Source organism: Lithobates pipiens, unplaced genomic scaffold, assembly GCF_037356315.1.
Source record: "Lithobates pipiens isolate NorthernLeopardFrog02 unplaced genomic scaffold, aLitPip1_a1.2 Scaffold_22, whole genome shotgun sequence".
NCBI lineage: Eukaryota > Metazoa > Chordata > Amphibia > Anura > Ranidae > Lithobates > Lithobates pipiens.
The window spans coordinates 173,162,192-173,185,848 of record NW_027507784.1 but is presented as its reverse complement, the minus strand read 5'-3'; the positions used below and the strand labels follow the sequence as shown (position 1 = coordinate 173,185,848).

The 23,657-nt window shown below is 41.6% G+C and overlaps 1 protein-coding gene across 9 annotated transcripts in view; it reads right to left on the bottom strand.

Moving 5' to 3' along the window:
- Positions 1-23,657, bottom strand: part of CFAP410 (cilia and flagella associated protein 410) — a 69,183-nt gene that overhangs the window by 28,005 nt on the left and 17,521 nt on the right. For all 9 annotated transcript variants that reach the window (XM_077448653.1, XM_077448654.1, XM_077448656.1 and 6 more), the window contains 2 exons: positions 5,473-5,519; positions 1,394-1,623 (listed from right to left, as the gene is read on the bottom strand). In XM_077448653.1, coding sequence (XP_077304779.1) covers positions 1,394-1,623; positions 5,473-5,519 — 277 coding nt within the window. The remainder of the gene's footprint in view (positions 1-1,393; positions 1,624-5,472; positions 5,520-23,657) is intronic.

The following is a 23,657-nucleotide window of genomic DNA, read 5'->3' as shown; positions in this document are numbered from 1 at the left end:
GCGAGCGAGCACCCCCCAGACCATACCTGGCCACATGCCCTCAATGTGGGGGGGTGCTTTAGGGAAAGGGGGGACTGCGCTCCCCACCCCAAAGAACCTTGTCCCCATGTTGATAACCCTTGCCCAATGGTTTCGGGGTCTGCAGGCGGGGGATTATGGCAATTTGGAAGCCCCTTTTAACAAGAGCTTGGCCCCCCCATCATAGATGAATGGGTATGGGGTACATTGTACCTCTACCCATTCACTCCAAATAAGTGTTAAAAAAAAAAAACCTGTGTAGTGTTTTTGTTCTAGTAGTAAGTAGAGAAATATCACCAAAGCCACAACACCTGTACCAATCGAGACTTTTTACTCCTGGTCTACCTTTTATCTATTGGATACAGTACCTGGCTAAATAATCTACATTTATAAAATATATAGGATTCGCAGTATTGTCAGATGTGGGTAAGTCTTTGAAGGTTTGGAGAAATTACCCACGGGCCAACCAGGCTGTCACCAACTACTATGCAATACTATACAGTATTTAACAGGATCTGAGGCCTCGATGAAGCGAGTCAGTCCGTGAAATGCGTTGGCTTTAAAAAAATCGGATCTCAGGGCCAGGACAACATCATCCTGGACAACTAGTTTGAGAATTTGTTTTTAAAACAAACCTTTTAAAAAAAAAAATATTTAACACTTTGAATAAAGACATTCCATTTTTATAATTGATGGATTAGTGTTCATTAGACAGGTACACGTAGTCCGAAACAACTATATATTTTTATATTTCCAGTAAAAGATAAAGTTAACCGTAGCAGTCATGGGGGACAGAAAAAGCGGTTACACTTACCGTATCGCTTGCTCTTCCTTTTAGCTGCACTGCAAGACCCCTGGAATCACTTCTCTTCACTGTTTCATGGATTGCAGGTACTCTGACCTCATCATGTATAATGCCAAAACAGCAGGGGAAATATCAATGGCCCACCCACAGCCTTGTGTGTTGGAATGTACAGAAGAGCACCAGCTGCTGGGTAAGTGAGGGATCATGCAGGTAAAAATACATTTTTTTCTGTACCCCCAGATAAAAATGAGCATTTAACCCTTGCAGTGTAGGATAAGCTCTATTGCATGGATTCCTTTTTGTTCTACCCGGAGTTCATCTTTAAACTTACTACAGTTTGCTTGCTGTATCATACACTCACCTTAAACAGCCTGTCTAAGGACCAATAGCTGATGTTTTATAAAGTATTGCATCTCCAGTATTTCTCTAGGGTTTTTCTTTTTATGCTATTTTTAGTTTGTTCAGTGGCGCTGACATAATTGTGAAAAGTTTTTCAAGCAGATAAAGCACGTTCCTAAAGTGATATAAAGTATAGCGTAAAAGTTAAAGTAGATTACACTTGGACATTACCTTGATTGTCAAGCTTTTGAAGGTTGGGCAGGTTTCTCAATACTGTCATTCTGTATCTGCAAGGATCTTGGCTACAGCATGGGTTCTCTGATAACCACAGTATTTTCAGTCTTGGTAGCAGCTTAAGGTAGTAAAGTTCGCCCAAGTTGGAGATATCATTTTTTCTTAAATACAACTCGGTCAGATTTTGACAATGGCTTATTGGTTCAAGTGTAGAAATGCTATTTACACTGTAAAAAGTCATAAATCAAAAATTAACATTTTTTAAAACAGAGCATTGCAGTAAGACCAATTGCATTTTTTTTTTATGCCTGTCAATTTTATAAATGGATTTTAAAACTTTTAGCTATCCTTTCCAGCCATTGCCACCTATTATATGAGGCTCATGAATATTAAAGTAGTATTAAACCCTCAGCGTTTTTTAGCTTAACACATTAAGCACAATCAAACATTCACCAATTATTTGTTAACATTCTTACCTCTGCACTTGCATTTGACAACTTTCAATGCTGCTGGCTCCTGCTCGCTCAGTCCTACTTTTCTGAACTTCTGGTCTTTACTGGAAAGAGTTAAGCTGGCCATAGATGGTTCGAATCTCGGCTGGTTCAGCAGAGCCAACTGAGATTCAAACCATCTCTGGGTAGGCTGATTATACTCAAATCAATGTATTGATTAACCTGCGTTCAACTAGCATGTCGGATTTCTAGCATTCGATTATTGTCAGCATCTATATCGCATCTAATCACTGAGCTATTGTGTTTATTGTAATTATTGCGTTCTCACGGCTTGGGCGTTTTTTCCCCAGCACCCACCGGGAGAACACAATAGCTCCACAGGAGTGGGGGTTCAAGAGATTTTCTTTCCTACAATACATGATTGCATACACAATCACAGAGCAGCTAGATGCAGAGATGGCTGCGGAATGACGGCATCCACGTGAAACCTCGTCATCTCGCGGCCATCTCTGACGCTAGCTGCTCGTGATTGTGTATGAGAGACAAGTGATCCACAGTTAGCACTGCCTATAGTGCCATTTTTGTAAGTGTAATATTATTTTATTCCTTTCAATAAATATGAAGTTTAAATGGAGTGCACCAGGTCAGTGTGCTTTTTCTTCCTGCGTTCATACTGTGGGGATTGGAAATCTATCAACCCATCGATCCGAATAAGAGGCACTGGAGACAGTAGCCGCTTTTTTCATCCCCAGAGAGGGAAAAATGTGTGGGGAGACCTGACAAAGCAGGGGTCATGGCAGTGAGGTGAGAGGCTCATCTACAATGGTGGTGGATTCACTTTCCGTATAACGTGTCACAGGGGTGATTGAAGTAGATTCAAGTTGGTTTTTTTCTTGATTTTACTTTATTTTTTATGTTTGGATATTCATTGGACTATACAACAATATTTATTGTACATATTTTTGTGTTTACTTATAGTCTTTATTCCTTTGAGAGTTGTGCTACATCATATTTTGGTATTTAAATTGGAACAAGGATTAAAAGGTAAAGAAGCTGCATACTCCATGAGCGATTCAATCAGCTGCTGAAAGTGCTTTTAAAAAATCTGAGTGTTTAATATTACTTTAGCAATGAATGCGCATAAGGCACTTGTGTCAATGACTTACACTAGCTATTTCCAGTGATCACCGTAAATATGTCCAACTTTCAATTTTGCTGCTGGAGAGATTCAAATAAATCGCCCTACAGATGGCCCTGGGGAAACAGTCCTGGCTTCAAATCAGAGCTATAAGCAAATATGGTAAAATGTATGCAATGTTTATTTAATAAAATGATATTGCTCAGATCTGTGTAAAGAACAACAGTGAGCCACTACAGGTAGATGGACTAAAGATGATATTTCAGAAGGCATTATGAAAAACATTCATTAAATAAATGTCAGAGGGACGTTATATATACAAGGTCTAAACTGTAAATCAAATAACTACCATTCATTCTGGGTTTCATGAAGTGTACTAAAAGTAACAAGGTAAAATGAAAATACATTGCTTTGGGAACCATTGATCTAAAATATAGGGAACGGCTAAATATTAGGAACCGCTGCTCTAGAATATATAACTATATTTTCTTGCCTTCTGATGGCGGTCAGTAGACTGCTAATATTTACACAACTATCTAGTTTTAGATCCAGCATTTGTGCTTCGAAAAGCAATAAGAGCACCTCAATAGATCATAATGACACTCTTACTGGATAGTGGGAAGAAACATTTAAAAGGCTTAGGCCCCTTTCACACTAGTGTGACTTGGCCTGCGACACGAGACTGCAAAGTTACATGACAAGTGGTACCCCATGATTTCCAATGAGTACCATTCATATCTGTGCGACTTCAAGTCGCACCAACTTCACAGTAGTTCCTGTACTACTTTGGTCTTACTTTGATGCGAGTTACACAGGCATTCCCTGAAATAGCAGCAAAATTACACAACTTTGGAGTCGCGGTAGTGTGAAAGGGGCCTTAGTTCTACTGTAGTAGCCAGGGCTTTGCACTCAAGTCAAATAAGTCCAGGTTAAAGTGGCAGAGGGTATCTGAGGGCTTATCCACCAACATACATCAACATCTAGTAGGGTACACTTTGTGGTACATACTCTTGGCATAGGCTTAGGTTCGAAACAATAAGGGCTCTTGTACACAGGCACCTGAGCCCACACAATGTAAATTGTGGCATGCGTTCCACTTTTGGAAAGCCTAGATGCAGCCTACAGCCATCCAGAGACATAAATGGCTGTACTGGGTAAACACTGGTGTATACCCAAGTGCCAGCATATACACTGTATTGTCAAAAGTATTGGGACACCTGCCTTTACACGCACACATGAACTTTAATGACATCCTGGTCTTAGTCTGTAGGGTTCAATACTGAGTCGGCTCACCCTTTAGGAGCGTGGGAATGTTTGACCATTCTTTCAGAAGTGCATTTGTGAAATCAGGCATTGCTGTTGGACGAGAACGCCTGGCTCGCAGTCTCCACTCTAATTCAAGTTCTTCCACCCCAAACTCACTCATCCATGTCTGTATGGACCTTGCTTTGTGCACTGGTACGTAGTCATGTTGGAACAGGAAGGGGGCATTCCCAAACTTTTCCAAGTTGGGGTGAACTTGAGTAGAGGTTACAAGCCAGGCATTCTCGTCCATCATCAGTGCCTGACCTCACAAATGCGCTTCTACAAGAATGGTCAAATATTTCAATAGACACAGTCCTAAACCTTGTGGACAGCCTTACCCGAAGATTTGAAGTTGTTATAGCTGCAAAGGTTGGGCCAACTCACTAATGAACACTACGGACTAAAACTGAGGTGTGATTTAAGTTCATATGCGTGTAAAGACAGTCGTCCTAATATAGTGTACATGTGTACAGCCATTCAAGTCTATGTACACACCACCTGGGCTTTCCAGGCAGGGAAAATATGCTGGAATTTACATTGCACAATCTCAGGTGCCTCTGTGCAAGAGCTTTAAAAAGGCTAACAAGCTTGTTTGAAGCTCTAACTCATTTTTGAAAACCCTTCATTGCAAAGCAACATCACAACAAATTCTGAATGCAGTATTTTTTTTTCTCCATCAACCATTAGCACAGTAAATGCATCATTTCTAGTTTAAAGGGAAATTCCTGACTCTCTCTGGTGCTGGGGAGAGTACTGCAAATCCAACGTTCTATCTTATAAAAAATAAATAAATCACACATTATCTGTAATACAGTAGCAGCACAGATGTAAGATAAAGAACAGAGTATATATCACTACTGGCAAGGTCTGATTAGCATCTGGGTGCACATAAATCTATGTTTCCCTATAACAGAAGGGGTTATGCCATGCTATGAACAAATACATAGCGGACTTACTCAGGAACAAGAGATATTTGACTTTGGAAAAATGTACCAAAATGTCCCTGAAAGGAATACAATGCATATATCTTAATGCTTATAAATATTCTATGGATCACAAAGGTTTTCTAGGACTTAGAAAGAAGAAAAAGACATACAAAAAGAGTATAAATATAATATATCAATGATTTATTTTTCTGTTTACTTGTATATCAAATGAAGGTTATAAGGAAAGTGACTTACCTCAAAGTCATAACTTCGATGTTTGGAAGCTCATGACATATTGAAATCTGGAATAAAAATCATTTACTAACAGTAATGAAGATACAGACAGCAGCTTAAGTTGTTTTTGTTACTCTTTTTAAATCTCCCCTTACCTTTTCATCTCTAAATTATCCCTAAAGCTGACTGGTCAATGCAAAAATGACCATCCCTAAGGCTGGATTCACACCTATGCATTTTTTGTGCTTTTTGCATTTTGCAGATTTGCACTGCAGAACGCGTTCCATAGGAAACCATGGTAAATGGACTGTAGTGCAAAACAGCAAAATGCACAAAGCACTAAAAATGCATTGGTGTGACTCAGGCCTAATCCAGTGTGTTTTATTTATAGTGACTGTTCAGACTAACCTAATTAGAATATGGCCTATATTTATAAAATCTTTATGTGAATATTTACCATATTTTTGTCATATTCTGCAACATTTTCATTGGACAATAAATTATTAATATATGTTTCTGCCCTAGTAAATTGGAGAGCGTGTGCCAGCCATTTGTGGGGCAGCTTGACAAACAGATGAGGATGAATATGATTGGAACATCTATAGCTACAGTATATGTGTAAATAAGTGGCATAGGAAAATCACTGAAACGGCTCTACATAATTAATAGCAACAGGATTTTATACACTAGAATGCTACATGGTGTTCCTTATTTTGGAGGATTTACACAAAATTAACATTTTTCTGGTTTGTTAAATCACCAGAAACATAAGAAACAATAATAACCTTTGTATCAGTTAACAAAAAACCTAAAATAATAATAAACTCCTATACATACCCCCTGAAGCGACTAGCCCTAGGTGATACACAGTGATTAAGCAAACGCTCCCTCGTAAGCTGTACCTGTTTACCCGTAGCTCTCTTTTCTCTACAGCCTTCTAAAGTACAAAGATCAGATAGTAAATTTTCAGCTTTCAGGAGGCAGAAATCTGGTGTCACACACTGCACAGCACAGGAGCAGCGAGCCAAGAGTAATATGACAACTGAGTGAAGGGAATCATCTCCAGTGTCTTCTATTAGAACATATATAAGTTTGGAGGTTTTATGTAATCTTCAGGCCTAAAATTATTTTTTTTAGCCACTTAAGCCCTGCACCATTTTGCTGGCTTGAAGAAGAAGTAAACCCTAATGGGTTTACTTCCTCTTTGTCTCCCTGCAAAGGTAAAGAAAGCATAATGGGCTACTATGCATCGCATAGTAGCCCATTATGTATCACTTACCTGACACAGGAGCCAGCGATGTCACCGCTGTCCCCTGTAGTCCGGAGCATCCATCTTCTTCCGGGTATCGCTGCTCCGGCCACTCACAGCACCGGAGCAGCGACGACGTCACTCCCGCGAATGCGCACGGGAGCCGCCACTAACGGCATATCGTCGTTAGCAGCGGCATGCTGCTAACGGCGATAGTGCGCCTGCGTGCTGCTGTCTACAGAGCATGCGCCATAGATAACTGTCACTGTCTTTTAGGAAATATCTCCTAAACCGTGTAGATTTAGGAGATACAGTGGTGTGAAAAAGTGTTTGCCCCCTTCCTCATTTCCTGTTCCTTTGCATGTTTGTCACACTTAAGTGTTTCGGAACATCAAACCAATTTAAACAATAGTCAAGGACAACACAAGTAAACACAAAATGCAATTAGTAAATGAAGGTGTTTATTATTAAAGGTGAAAAAAAATCCAAACCATCATGGCCCTGTGTGAAAAAGTGATTGCCCCCTAAACCTAATAACTGGTTGGGCCACCCTTAGCAGCAACAACTGCAACCAAGCGTTTGCGATAACGTGCAATGAGGCTTTTACAGCGTCCTGGAGGAATTTTGGCCCACTCATCTTTGCAGAATTGTCCTAATTCAGTTACATTAGAGGGTTTTCGAGCATGAACGGCCTTTTTAAGGTCATACCACAACATCTCAATAGGATTCAGGTCAGGACTTTGGCTAGGCCACTCCAAAGTCTTCATTTTGTTTTTCTTCAGCCATTCGGTGGTGGACTTGCTGGTGTGTTTAGGATCATTGTCCTGCTGCAGAACCCAAGTTCGTTTCAGCTTGAGTACACGAACAGATGGTCGGACATTCTCCTTCAGGATCTCTTGGTAGACAGCAGAATTCATAGTTCCTTTTATCACGGCAAGTCTTCCAGGTCCTGAAGCAGCAAAACAGCCCCAGACCATCACACTACCACCACCATATTTTACTGTTGGTATAATGTTCTTTTTATGAAATGCAGTGTTCCTTCTACGCCAGATATACTTGGACACACACCTTCCAAAGAGTTCCACTTTTGTCTCATCGGTCCACAGAATGTTGTCCCAAAAGTCTTGGGGGTCATCAAGATGTGTTGTGGAGAAATTGAGACGAGCTTTGATGTTCTTTTTGCTCAGCAGTGGTTTTCTCCTTGGAACTCTGTCATGCAGGTCATTTTTGCCCAGTCTTTTCCTGATGGTGGAGGCATGAACGCTGACCTTAACTGAGGCAAGTGAGGCCTGCAGTTCCTTGGACGTTGTTGTGGGGTCTTTTGTGACCTCTTGGATGAGTCGTCGCTGCGCTCTTGGGGTAATTTTGGGCGGCCGGCCACTCCTGGGAAGGTTCACCACTGTTCCATGTCTTCGCCATTTGTGGATAATGGCTCTCACTGTGGTTCGCTGGATTCCCAAAGCTTTGGAAATGGCTTTATAACCCTTTCCAGACTGATAGATCTCAATTACTTTCTTTCTCAATTGTTCCTGAATTTCTTTGGGTCTCGGCATGATGTGTAGCTTTTAAGGATCTTCTGGTGGACCTTATTGTGTCAAGCAGCTCCTATTTAAGTGATGCCTTGATTGTGAACAGGTGTGGCAATAATCAGGCCTGGGTGTGGCTAGAGAAATTGAACTCAGGTCTGGACAACCACAGTTATAGTATGTTTTAACAAGGGGGGCAATCACTTTTTCACAGAGGGCCATGATGGTTTTGATTTTTTTTCACCTTTAATAATAAACACCTTCATTTACAAATTGCATTTTGTGTTTACTTGTGTTGTCCTTGACTATTGTTTAAATTGGTTTGATGTTCCGAAACACTTAAGTGTGACAAACATGCAAAGGAACAGGAAATGAGGAAGGGGGCAAACACTTTTTCACACCACTGTATTTCTTGGACCTACAGGTAAGCCTTAATCTAGGCTTACCTGTAGGTCAAAGTGGTTTGTAAGGGTTTACAACCACTTTAAGAGCAGAGCACTTTTTGTGATTCGGCACTGCGATGCTTTAACTGACACTTGCGTGGTTGTACGACGTGGCTCCCAAACAAAATTTACATCCATTTTTCCCCACAAATAGAGCTTTCTTTTGGTGGTATTTGATCACCTCTGCGATTTTTATTTTTTGCGCTATAAACAAAAAAAGAGCAACAATTTTTTTTTTTTTAAAAAGCATTATTTTTTACTTTTTGCGATAATAAATATCTCCAAAGAAGATATAAAAAAACATTTTTCTCCCTCAGTTTAGGCTGATACATATTCTTCTACATATTTTTGGTAAAAAAAAAAAAAAAAAAACGCAATAAGCGATTATTGATTGGTTGGCGCAAAAGTTATAGCGTTTACAAAATAGGGGATAGTTTTATGCCATTTTGATTAATATTTTTTATTTTTTTACTAGCAATGGTGGCGATCAGTGATTTTTTATTGTGACTGCGACATTATGGCGGACACATCGGACATTTTTGGGACCATTGTCATTTATACAGCAATCAGTGCTATACAAATGCACCGATTCCTGTGTAAATGACACTGGCAGTGAAGGGGTTAACCAGGAGCTGGCAGTGTAGGGGTTAAGTGTGTCCTAGGGGCGTGTTTCTAACTGTGGGAGGCGTGACTGATTTACAGATCACTGATCTCTGCTCCAATCACAGGGAGCAGAGATCATTGTCACTTGTTGCTAGGCAGAACGGAGAGATGCTGTTTCCATTGGCATCTCCCAGTTCTCCCTTCACCGTGAGATGATCGTGGGTATACCCGCAGCGATCGAGTCTGCAGGACCCGCAGTCAGACTCAAGGGGGTCCCGACCGGAGCACACATGATGGCACAGCTGCAATTTTAAATGGATGTACCTGTACGGCAATTTGCCTGTCCCTGCCATTCTGCCGATGTACATTGTCGTGCGCCGGTCGGGAAGAGGTTAAATGTGTGTTAAAAAAAAAAAGCACACACACACACAAAAAACGGCTCTGGCTGTGAAAGGGTTAAAGGATAAGTTTACCTTCAGGAACACGTTACATGTTACACCGTATAATTTGTTAGTTAAAAAAAAAAAACTGGCTCCTATTTTTTTAGCTGGCTCTTAGATTCAAAGCAAGTTTGCCAAGCCCTGTACTGTGGGGATTGTCTAGATCCTATATGAACTCCAGAAAAAACATTTCATACACTTTTCCTGTACATTTTTACACCAGCTACAAGGCAACAATGCTTTTGTGCAAACAGTTAAAATGGTCAGGATTATTATTGATTTGTTGTGAAGGTGAAAGCTCCTGGGCTGTCATTCTTATCCTTCCCTCACTAATTGATGAGTGAACTCAAAGCTAGGATGTACAGTTCCAAATCCCTAGCACGTATGGGCGGACATGTTAAACAGTGAAGGAAGGTTAAAGTGGTTCTAAAGCCTTAAAGGGTAACTCCACTTTCGGGGGGGGGGGGGGGGGGGGGAATAGAAAACAAAGAAAAAAAATAATATAGCGTAAACAATTGCAACACAAATCATATTGCAATTGAAGGTTATTAAAAATTACCTTTCCTATCTGCAGCTCTGGAATTTTTTCAGAAAATGCAATCCAATATGGCTACCTGGAGGTGTTCTGTACACATAATGTGTACAGAACGCCCCCCAGAAACATAATTTCCTGCTTGTGTGATTGGCTCACCAATTTTCATGGCTAAAAGGGATGCAGGCTTAGCAGCCGCAGGTGCACAGCTGGTTAATAATTATGAAACCAATCCCATTAGACTCGCTTTGCACAGGGACACAAAGGAACAAACAGGGATTTTTTCAGAATAACAAAAAGGTAGGAATCTGCAACAAAGTTTGTTAAAATCCTTGCAATGTACATAGATCCCCCAAAGGGGAATTTTTTTTTCCTCAACAAAAGTGGAGTTACGCTTTATTTATTTTTTTAAATGTTTACCTTAAAGAGGAAGTAAACCCTGATGGCTTTACCTCCTCTTTGATTCCCTGCAAAGGTAAAGCATAATGGACTACTATGCATCGCATAGAAGTCCATTATGTGTCACTTACCTGACACAGGAGCCAGCAAAGTCACCGCTGTCCCCTTATGTACGAAGCCTCCATCTTCTTGGTGGGTCTCGCTGCTCCGGCGCTGTCATTCGACGGAGCCGCGATGATGTCACTCCCGTACATGCGCGCGGGAGCCGCCACTCGCGGCATATCACCGTTGACAGCGCCTGCACCCAGTGCGCCTGCCCATGCGCCGTAGACAGCGGTGCCTGTCTTTTGGCAAATATCTCCTAAACCGTTCATGCTTATTGTTTATTTTTTTTTAAAGCAGGCTTTGATATCACTTTAAGGATGACAGTCCTGATGTGTGTACCCTTAGAAACTAGTAAATAATGTGCAAGTGTATCACTGACAGGTATTTAGAACCTTTTAGAGAGAACAGTACTTCCCCTAATGTCTTTATCTAAAAAGAATGATACAAAATAAGACCTCACAACGTGCCACAGCCCTAGGTCTTATCCCTGCGCTACATAGAAACTCAATATAAATGAATAAAGCAGCTACTTTAAAGGAATACTGAAAATAAACAAAATCTTCCAAACATAAAATAGGTTATGTTTGGCAGATTTTGTTTAATGTCTTTAACTTTATTTCCAAAAGACTGGCACCATCTTTGTTCAGGATTTTTTCAGCGTTAGTAGCCACATCCTGGACTGAAATGCTGGCTCGGAGATGTCAATCATTGAAATACTGGTGCGGGCACAATTATCTGTTCTGTTGTCTTAGGCCCCTTTCACACATGCGGACATTATGTCCATATTTCATCCATCCGTTTGCGGATGAATTACGCACATACATGCATTCCTATGGGATAGCGGGTGTCTGCGGATAAACATCCGCAGACACCTGCTATCGTCCGCCTCCGCTATTGTCCGATTCTGCAGACGGAGGAAAATTCTATTTTTCTATCCATCTGCAGAGCGGATCGGATGAACACGGACAGATGGTCCGTGCTCATCCGATCCCCCATAGAGGAGAGCAGAGAGCTGACAGGGCGGTCCCTGCACAGTGTGCAGAGACCGCCCTGTCCACCGCCGGCTCAGCGGGGACAACGGAGCGATCCACGCTGAGCAAGCGGATCATCACAGGGCGGATCATTACAGAAAGGAGTTCTCTAGCTCAGTGGTCATCAACCCTGTCTTCAAGGCCCACTAACAGGCCAGGTTTTATGTATTACTTTTGGGAGATGCAGGCTAGAATACTGCAATCACTGAGCAGAAAATTATATCACCTGTGATGTAATTCAGTTATCTTGTAAACCTGGCCTGTTAGTGGGACCTGAGGACAGGAGTTGATGACCACTGCTCTAGCTTACCGTTAGCTTGTGACTTGCTACAAAGTTACATTGTTACAATCAGAGTGATCCCTGTGGCAGAGAGAAGTAAGGAAGTACTTCTTCCTTCTCGCAGCCAAATGATGACATTATTCTCCCAGATTATTCTCAAATCATTCGAATGGAAACCAAGGAATACTTTGTAAACAATAAAAGATTTTTTTTTTTTTTAAACTATACTTTGGCTGTATATTGTTACATTAGCCATTTATTCACACAGACTGATAGGTATATTTTAAGTATTGGTGTTTGTTTTTTGTTTTAGTTTTTTAACAAATAATATATTTTTCTTAGGATAGCTGGCACATCTGCTAAAATAGTTCCACTTCAAGGAATCTATCCAAAGACATGGTAAACTAATTCCACTTGGATAAATCTATCAAACATGAAATAAGCCAGGCTAGGGATGAAGAGTGGTTGTGCACACATCCCTCATAAAAAATATATCCATTTTTCAATTAATGTCTTTTCAAAACTTGTTTTTCATGTTTCAGAAAAGAAGTATGCAATTTTTCTTTCATTTCTTGAAATGATATTCATACATTCCTTTTTTTCAGTACAAGTCTAATGTGTGGCCCTGATGCTTTTCTGACATAAGGAAAAACGCATTTTAACCTATGAAAAACTAGACAATACTGTAGGACATATTTAGGTCTATTTTTTCATTACAAAGATGCAAATGAAAGATTAACTGCAGAGGGCAGCAAGTGTTGAGAGTTATAGAGATGAAGAAAAAATGGAGGAAATAATTATTTGATCCCTTGCAGATTTTGTTTGCCCACTTACAAAGAAATAAAGGGTCTATAAGAGCACTTTCACACTGGGGTGGGCGGGCGATAGCGATTTACTGACATTTTTGCTTTTAACCCCCGCTAACGGCTGGAAAAAGGGTTAAACGCGCTTTGGCGGTACTGCCTATTGATTTCAATGGGCAGGGACACTTTAAGAGCGGGGTATACCCCTCTCCTACAGCGCCTCAAAGATACTGCTTGCAGGACTTTTTTTGACATCCTGCCAGTGCACCGCTCCAGCGTGAAAGCCCTTTCACACTGGAGTGAGAGGAGAGGCGCTTTACAGGTGCTATCTTTAGCGCTATAGCACCTGTAAAGCGCCTCAGTGTGAAAGCAGCTTAATTGTTATCATAGGTGTATTTTACAGTGCCTTGCGAAAGTATTCGGCCCCCTTGAACTTTTCAACCTTTTGCCACATTTCAGGCTTCAAACATAAAGATATAAAAAATGTTTTTTTTGTGAAGAATCACCAACAAGTGGGACACAATTGTGAAGTGGAACGAAATCTATTGGATATTTGAAACTTTTTTAGCAAATAAAAAACTGAAAAGTGGTGCGTGCAAAATTATTCGGCCCTTTACTTTCAGTGCAGCAAACTCACTCCAGAAGTTCAGCGAGGAACTCTGAATGATCCAATGTTGTCCTAAATGACTGATGGTGATAAATAGAATCCACCTGTGTGTAATCAAGTCTCTGTATAAATGCACCTGCTCTGTGATAGTCTCAGGGTTCTGTTGAAAGCACAGAGAGCATCATGAAGACCAAGGAACACACCAGGTAGGTCCGTAATACTGTTGTGGAGAAGTTTAAAGCCGGATTTGGATACAAAAAGATTTTCCAAGCTTTAAACATCCCAAGGAGCACTGTGCAAGCGATCATTTTGAAATGGAAGGAGTATCAGACCACTGCAAATCTACCAAGACCTGACCGTTCCTCTAAACTTTCAGCTCAGACAAGGAGAAGACTGATCAGAGATGCAGCCAAGAGGCCCATGATCACTCTGGATGAACTGCAGAGAACTACAGCTGAGGTGGGAGAGTCTGTCCATAGGACAACAATCAGTCGTACACTGCACAAATCTGACCTTTATGGAAGAGTGGCAAGAAGAAAGCCATTTCTCAAAGATATCCATAAAAAGTCTCGTCTAAAGTTTGCCACAAGCCACCTGGAAGACACACCCAACATGTGGAAGAAGGTGCTCTGGTCAGATGAAACCAAAATCAAACTTTTTGCTCACAATGCAAAACTATATGTTTGGCGTAAAAGCAACACAGCTCATCACCCTCAACACACCATCCCCACTGTCAAACATGGTGGTGGCAGTATCATGGTTTGGGCCTGCTTTTCTTCAGCAGGGACAGGGAAGATGGTTAAAATTGAGGGGAAGATGGATGCAGCCAAATACAGGACCATTCTGGATGAAAACCTGTTGGAGTCTGCAAAAGACCTGAAACTGGGACGGAGATTTATCTTCCAGCAAGACAACGATCCCAAACATACAGCAAAATCTACAAAGGAATGGTTCACAAATAAACATATCCAGGTGTTAGAATGGCCAAGCCAAAGTCCAGACCTGAATCCAATCGAGAATCTGTGGAAAGAGCTGAAAACTGCTGTTCACAAACGCTCTCCATCCAACCTCACTGAGCTCGAGCTGTTTTGCAAGGAAGAATGGGCAAGAATTTCAGTCTCTCGATGTGCAAAACTGATAGAGACATACCCCAAGCGACTTGCGGCTGTAATCGCAGCAAAAGGTGGCTCTACAAAGTATTAACGCAAGGTGGCCGAATAATTTTACATGCCCCACTTTTCATTTTTTTTATTCGTTAAAAAAGTTTCAAAAATCCAATAGATTTCGCTCCACTTCACAATTGTGTGCCACTTGTTGGTGATTCTTCACAAAAAATAAAAATGTTATATCTTTAAGTTTGAAGCCTGAAATGTGGCAAAAGGTTGAAAAGTTCAAGGGGGCCGAATATTTTCGCAAGGCACTGTAAATGATAGAGACAGAATATCAACCAAAAAAAACAAAAAAACATGATACAAATGTTATAAATTGAGTTGCAGTTCAGGGAGTAAAATAAGTATTTGATCCCCTATCAACCAACAATAATTCTGGCTCCCAGACTGGCTACAGTATGTGCTCATGTGGTACACAGATTAGTCCTGTCAATCTAAGAAAGTGCTCCTAACGACAACGCGTTATGTGTATAAAAGACACCTGTCCACAGAAACTCTTTCTTCCATTCAAACCTCACCATCATGGGCAAGACCAAGGAGCTGTCAAAAGACGTCAGGGACAAGATTGTAGACCTGCACAAGGCTGGAATGGGCTATAAACACCATGAGCAAGAAGCTTGGTAAGAAGGAGATAACTGTTGGAGCGATTATTTGCAAATGGAAGAAATACAAAATAACCATCAATTGCCTTCAGTCTGGAGTTTCATGCAAGATTCTGTCTCATGGGGTAAGGATGATCATGAGAAAAGTGAGGGATCAGCCCAGAATTACGCGCGAGGAGCTTGTAAACGATCTCAAGGCAGGTGGTGCCACAGTCACCAAACAAACCATTGGTAACACAATACGCCACCATGGATTGAGATTGTGCAATGCCTGCAAGGTCCCCCACCTCAAGAAGGCATATGTACAGGCCCGTCTGACATTTGCCAATAAACATCTAAATGATTCAGAGAAGGATTGGACAAAAGCACTGAGGTCAGAGGAGACCAAAATTGAGCTCTTTGGCATTAACTCGACTCGCTGTGTTTGGAGGAAGAAAAATGCTGAATGTGACCCTAAGAAAACCATCCCTACAGTCAAGCACGGAGGTGGAAACATGATGCTTTGGGGCTGTTTTCCTGCTAAAGGTATAGGTCATCTTTGCAGTATTGAGGGGCCAGAGGACGGGGCCATGTATTGTAAAATCTTGGATGAGAACCTTCTTCCCTCAGCCAGAACACTGAAGATGGGTCGTGGATGGGTCTTCCAGCATGACAATGACCCAAAATATACTGCCAAGGCAAAAAGGAGTGGCTCAAGAAAAAGCACATTAGGGTCACGGCGTGGCCTAGAGTCTCCAGACTTTAATCCTATAGAAAATTTATGGAGGAAGCTGAAACTTCGAGTTGCCAAACGACACCCAAGAAACCTTAAAGTGGTTGTAAACCCTTACAAACCACTTTGACCTACAGGTAAGCCTAGATTAAGGCGTACCTGTAGGTCCAAGAAATATCTCCTAAACCTACACGGTTTAGGAGATATTTACAAAAAGACAGGCACCGCTGTCTACGGCGCATGCGCCGTAGACAGCGACGCGCACCGAGCAGGAAGCAGATCACGCGATATGCCGCTCGTTTCGGCTCCCGTGCACATGCACGGGAGTGACGTCATCGCGGCTCCGACGAATCACAGCGCCAGGGGCAGCGAGACCCGGAAGTCACTCCAGGATACATGGCAGCGGTGAAGATGAAGAAGGACCGCTTTGGGGGCTTTGCCTTGCAGGTTGCATAAAAAATAAAAAAATAAACTATAAAAGTGCCTTTACTTCCTCTTTAAGGAGTTAGAGACGATCTGTAAAGAGTCAACCAAAATTTCTCCTGAGATGTGTGCAAACCTGGTCATTAACTACAAGAAACGTCTTATCTCTGTGCTTGCCAACAAGGGTTTCTCCACCAAGTACTAAGTCATGTTTTGCTTGGGGATCAAATACTTATTTTACTCACTGAACTGCAACTCAAATTTAGAACATCTGTAATGTGTTTTTCTAGATTTTTGGTTGATATTCTGTCTCTATCATTTAAAATACGCCTATGATAAAAATGATAGACCCTTCATTTCTTTGTAAGTGGGTAAACTTACAGAATTTCCAGGGCATCAAATAATTATTTTCCCCACTGTACTGTATGTAGTTCAGCAAAAGAAGAGTCTTCAACCAGGGCTGACAACGCTGCCTGGAATTTCAGTTTTGCAGTAACAGGGTTGTCAGCCCAATGCAGGAAGTTAGAAGCCACTACGATACCAAGTTCCTAATTCAATAGCTATTGGACAAAACAACCTCACCCCATCTAGACACTGGTGGGAGGTTGCTCTGTCGAATTTGTATAAATTATCTAGGCCTGTACACTTGCTGATGATTGATGTTCTTTAAATTGTCTGTTCTAATAAGTTGATCTTTGTCAACCATCTGTTGCCTGCTTCCGTACCCTAGTGGGGAAAGCTACAGGTTACACTGCTTGGGTCAAAATTAAGTTCTTCCTATCTGTGCACATTGCCAGTGTGATGCTTGTGTCAGTATATACTGTAGTGCTATACCCTGTGCATCTGAGATAACACACACTGCTATCTTCTATATAGCCTTATGTTTGATTTCAGGGTGTCCCTAAGGTACTGTGAAATCTGCAAACCCACGTGATCTAAAGTGGTATAACCTGAGGTGTCAGAGGGGTTGAGGCCTTTTGCAGAGGGAAGATAAGAATAGAGGACCCAATATTAGCGAATTCTGCAGGTATACCACTACATTTGGCATTTTTACTACACTAAATTATCAATATTTCCAAATTAAAACAGATAGTCTTAATCCCTTAGCGCTTCCTCAAAGGCTATATGATGTATAGCCATCACTACAGCATCTGCAGTATTTCAGGTAGGATTACCGGGAATTTTTCAGTACTTGCAGTTTTTAAAGAGGCATAACAAGAAGAAATATAATGTTGCAGAGAGATGTGCTGAAGACAATTGTTTTAGATTTTATCCACACATGAACTTAACTTAGCTACTGTATTTATCGGCGTATAACACGCACCTTTCTCCCCCTTAAAATAGGGGGCAAATCATGTGTGTGTTATACTCCGATACCTGCCTGCCTCGGAGGGAAGGAAAGGGCAAGTTCTGCCTCCTGGCCCCACTCCTAGCATAGACATCACATGTCCTGGCTTTGGACCGGTGTTCTGACTATCATAGGAGCCGGGCCAGGAGATGGGACTGTGTTTGACTGTGAGTGCCGAGTACACAGGAGATCCCGGCTCTGTGTAATCAAAGGTGAGGCTGCAGATAGGCACTGCTCAGGCTGCAATGGTAAACAATGGCGAGGCTACAGCTGGGCCCTGATCAGGCTGCAAATGGGCACTGGTGAGGCTGCAGATGGGCACTGCTCAGGCTGCATTGATGGGCAATGGTGAGGCTGCAGGTGGGCACTGGTAAGGCAGCATTGATGGAACTGACCCTTATTTTGCTTAGTTCTTTATTTACATCTTTTTTCTTCTGAATCTTCGCTCTTAAAATTAAGGTGCATGTTATACACGGAAAAATATGGTATATTATATTTGTGATTATCTTGTCTAATTATGTTCCATCACAACTCTCCCAGCTTATTAGAATCACCAAGATGCCAATAAATACTGTTACTAATTCTACCTATTCTACCTACAATGATTGCAAAACAGCTAAAATTATTTTTGTTGTGGCTGGGAAGACCAAATGTTTACAAATTCTTATTTAGACACTTTCAGTGCAATGGTCTGAATGAAATAGATTTCCACATTTCTGTAGCCTTATAACTTTTTAATGGGATTCTTAAAAAATGTAACCATTACAAGCTCAAACATTTTGTTAAATTAAAGGAATGTAAAATGATGTTGTATATTTTTTGAAAGTGGTAGTAAAGTTTTTTTGACTTGTACCTACAGGTAAGCCTATAATAAGGCCTTTGGGGGGATGCAAACCCTGTCAGCAGTGACAGTGTGCCGCTGGAGGGCTTTGTTCTAAGGTAAGTATTTCATAATGTGCTAGTACGTGATGCATACTAGCACAAAATGTCATCACCTTTGCGGGGGGAATTTTTTAAATTTATTTTTTTATTTACCAGCCGCGGTTTACTACTGCTTTAAATTATTGTCACTGCAGTCGGAGAGGCCTTGCAGCTGGACTGCCAATGGGAAGTTTCCATGTCACCCAGGAAATGTGGACTCCCAAAAATGGACCCTCAAACTTTTCATCACAGATGATAAAAATGTAAAGAAAGATTTAGGTATTTTTTTTTTTTAAATAACTGCTGCAGCAATTTGTTAGAGTTAGGTGGGGGGATGGTTTATGTGTGAGGCATCGCTGGACATAGTAAGGTTTTAAATAAAATTGACCTAAAACAATTAATTATTTTATTTTTTTTAAAGAATGCTCTGGTACAGTACTTAATGTATTCTGATATAATGGGGTTGATTTACTAAAACTGGGTGTTGCAAAATCTGGTGCAGTTCTGCATAAAAACCAATCAGCTTCCAGGTTTTTTTAGGGGGGGGGGGTTGTCAAGGCTTAATTAACCACTTGCCGACCGCCGCACGACGATATACGTCGGCAGAATGGCACGGGCAAGCATATGGGCGTATATATAAGTCCCTGCCTGCCCGCGGGTGGGGGGCCCGATCGGGCCCCCCCCCGGTGCCTGCGGCGGTCGGCATTCCTTCGAGAGCGATCCGGGATGAGGGGGCGGCCATTCATTCATGGCCACCCCCTCGCGATCGCTCTCGACGAATGGAAATCCCCCGTGACATCACTTCCTCTCCTGTAATGTAAACACAGGAGAGGAAGTGATGTATTCTCTCCTCCGTGTCGGTATTTTTCGTTCCGACACGGAGGAGAGCGGATCAGTGAGTTGCACCAACACTCTACACACACAGTAGAACATGCCAGGCACACTCACACCCCCCCTTTACCCCCCGATCACCCCCCCAATTACCCCTGCCCCCCAGTCACAGTGACACCAATGTCATTTTTTTTTTTTTTTTTTTTTGCATTGGTGTCATTTGTGACTGTAATAACTGTTAGGGCAGTTAGAGTTAGCCCCCTTTAGTTCTAAGGTACCCCCTAACCCCCCCAATAAAGGTTTAACCCCGTGATCACCCCCCGTCGCCAGTGTCACTAAGGCTGGGTTCACATTGCAGCGGTTTATGAGAACGGATGTGATTCGCACCGCACTGCAGTGCAAATCACATCCGATCTCTGTGCGATTCGAGTTCAGCCATTCGCCGCACCCGCCGCACCCGCCGCAAATTCGCACGGGACCCTTTTTTTGGCCCGCAGCAGAATCGGATCGCATGGGTGTTCACACCATGCGATCCGAGTTTGCAGATCGCACTGCGATATGCAAACTGATCTGGGGGTGTCAGTAACATTTCACTGACACTCCCAGCAGTTCGCATAGGGCAGTGTGAACTGCCGCCGGGAGGCATGCGATGCGGGAACCCGCCGCGGATTCGTGGCGTTCCCGCATCGCTCCAGTGTGAACCCAGCCTAATAAGCGATCATTTTTCTGATCGCCGTATTAGTGTCACAGGTGACGCTAGTTAGGCAGGTAGGTATTTAGGTTTGCCGCAGCTTTTTATAGCGCCAGGGACCCCCATATACTACCGCATAAAGCCCCCTGATTGCCCCCTAGTTAACCCTTTCACCAGTGATCACCATATAACTGTTACAGGTGACGCTGGTTGGTTAGTTATTTTTTTATAGTTTCAGGGCACCCGCCATTTATTACCTAGTCTCACTAGTGTACCCCTAAATTTAGGGGTGTCTACTTTCCAAAATGGGGTCATTTGGGGGGGGGGTTTGTGCCATCTTGGCATTTTATGGCCTTCAAAACTGTAACGCCCTTAGAAAGCCTGAAGGCGGTGCTTGGTTTTCGGGGCCCCGTACGCGGCTAGGCTCCCAAAAAGTCCCACATATGTGGTATCCCCGTACTCAGGAGAAGCAGCAGAATTTATTTTGGGGTGTCATTTCACATATGCCCATGGCATGTGTGAGCAATATATCATTTAGTGACAACTTTGTGAAAAAAAAAAAAAAAAAAAAAAAAAGTTTGTAATTTTCCCGCAACTTGTGGCAAAATATAAAATATTCCATGAACTCAACATGCCTCTCAGCAAATAGCTTGGGGTGTCTACTTTCTAAAATGGGGTCATTTGTGGGGGTTTTGTGCCATCTTGGCATTTTATGGCCTTCAAAACTGTAATAGGTAGTGAGAAGTGAACTCAAAAATTTACGCCCTTAGAAAGCCTGAAGGCGGTGCTTGGTTTTCGGGGCCCCGTACGCGGCTAGGCTCCCAAAAAGTCCCACATATGTGGTATCCCCGTACTCAGGAGAAGCAGCAGAATTTATTTTGGGGTGTCATTTCACATACGCCCATAGCATGTGTGAGCAATATATCATTTAGTGACAACTTTGTGTAAAAAAAAAAAAAAAAAATTTTTTTTTGTCATTATTCAATCGCTTGAGGCAAAAAAATAAAATATTCAATGGGCTCAACATGCCTCTTATCAATTTCCTTAGGGGGTCTACTTTCCAAAATGGGGTCATTTGGGGGGGTTTTGTACTGCCCTGCCATTTTAGCACCTCAAGAAATGAGATAGGCAGTCGTAAACTAAAAGCTGCGTAAATTCCAGAAAACGTACCTTAGTTTGTAGATGTGACAACTTTTGCGCAAACCAATAAATATACAATTATTGACTTTTTTTTTACCAAAGACATGTGGCTGAATACATTTTGGCCTAAATGTATGACTAAAATTGAGTTTATTGGATTTTTCTAATAACAAAAAGTAGAAAATATCATTTTTTTTCAAAATTTGCGGTCTTTTTACGTTTATATCGCAAAAAATAAAAATCGCAGAGGCAATCAAATACCATCAAAAGAAAGCTCTATTTGTGGGAAGAAAAGGACGCAAATTTTGTTTGGGTACAACATTGCATGACCGCGCAATTACCAGTTAAAGCAGCGCAGTGCCAAAGTGTAAAAAGACCTCTGGTCATTTACCAGCAAAATGGTCCGGTCTGAAAGTGGTTAAACAAGCTGAAGTTAGAAGCTGATTGGCTACCATGCACAGCTGCACCAGACTTTGCAATCTCCAGGTTTAAAAAAACAAAACAAAAAAACAACCCTCATTGGTCAGCTGCCAAAGATTAGAAATGTATAGATAATGACCAAGCTGTCACAAATTCTGATAGTTGCAGGTTTTGCTATTGAAAAAGAAAAGACCTGTAATAAATTACTAGGGAACGACTGTGATAGATCTAGACACAAGCCATTTCTTAACTGAATGTTTTCATTGCTTCCAATTTTTGATATTGTCTAATGGTCAAGAAAACCTTAGTTTTGTATCACATATTCATAGAACATTTTATCTTACTCTCATGTGTCTTTTCACTTCTATATCAACAGTAGTTGTCACCAAAGCAAGTGATCAATATTTTCCAAATGAAACAGATAATCATCATCCTTTACCTCTTCCTCAGAGGATATATCAGAGCTATTGCTACAGCATTTGTTATCTGCATCATCTATGTCGTAGGTTTCTCATGTTGATGTTGCTAAACTAAGTGCTTTCTCTAGTTCCACTTGAAGATGTCAGCACATGTGGTTTAACATACAGCTACCTCCTAATACAGTACATTATATTATCTAATAATTCTTTCTCCCGTCTTGGTAAAAGAATCAGGCAGCCTGTCATCATACAGAGCAGACAGATTTATGCTTCTTACTACACTATTTATTTTTTATCCTTTAACCTTCTCCCTCTTCATTGATTCCTTTTGTATTTCACTGAACTCTATGTTTCTCATAAAAGCTTTCCTTATATATAAATTACATTCCCACCCTTATCTACTAATGGGAAGCATCCAATGCTATCTATTTATATGTATTCTGGAAGGAAAAAAAATCATACATTACTGAAGATGTATAAGCAATGCATGCATAAGTTACACATCAGCAACATTCTATGGTCATGCAACTGCATGTGGTTTGTCTGTTTTTATATGGTAATGACAATGTAGCAACCTTCTAAGATAAGATAATAGGCCAATTTCAGTTTGACTTCTTCTGTAGTCAAGGGACTGGTGATTAGGGCTTCACAGGCTGAGAGTTTTATTGCTTCTCCCTGCCTCTAGAAGAAAACGTTAGGGTGGGAGATACACATACCCAGTCTAAATATTTATCATGCTCCTGCCAATCCCTGGAAAGGAATGTCTAGCAGGTGGGCAGGGAGAGGATAACTGCCTGAAGCCCTGTTCTTTCCAAGCCTGGGGGGGGGGGCTGCCACCCCTCTGAGGTAGCCTGTGGACTGTATAGCTGTTTTTGAGGCCTTAGCGGTGTCAGGGTTGAGGGCCTGGAGTGAACTTTGAGGAGCTGGCTGCAGGACTTCACCGCGGGGATTGGGTCTAGAGAAGGAGAGTAGGATTGTCTCCCTCACTGGACCCTGTTCGGAGGAAGCTGAAAGGTGTGCAGCTGATGACTGTGTGTGCTTTTGGGATATAAGCACCTGAAGTAGCTTGGACTGAGACAGCTCTCATAAGGGCTCAGGCATTCCTCTGTGCTCAGCAGAATAGAATCCTGGAGTGTGAGCCTAGAGAAAAAGGTGTCCTTTGTTACTGTGCAGTGTTTTGAAGTATTCCATGCCCTAACCCTTCTACTGTTTAAAAGTTCTTCAAGCATTAAACTTCAAAAAGACATCAACTAGACTGGGTTATTGAAGCTGAAGTGTGTGGACTGGTGCTTGTGGTGGCCTCTGTATTATCAAGGAAGAACAAGCTATTACAAGCAGCCCCTACAGGGGTAGCCCTACAAATACACATGTAAATAATTAAAAAATATCTTATTTTTAGTCACGAAGACATAAAACATTACATACATTGTATTTATACTTTTATCTAGCCAGCAAAATGAACTATAGGATCCTTTTTACATGCTTTCCATTTTAAACTTACCATGGTGTTGG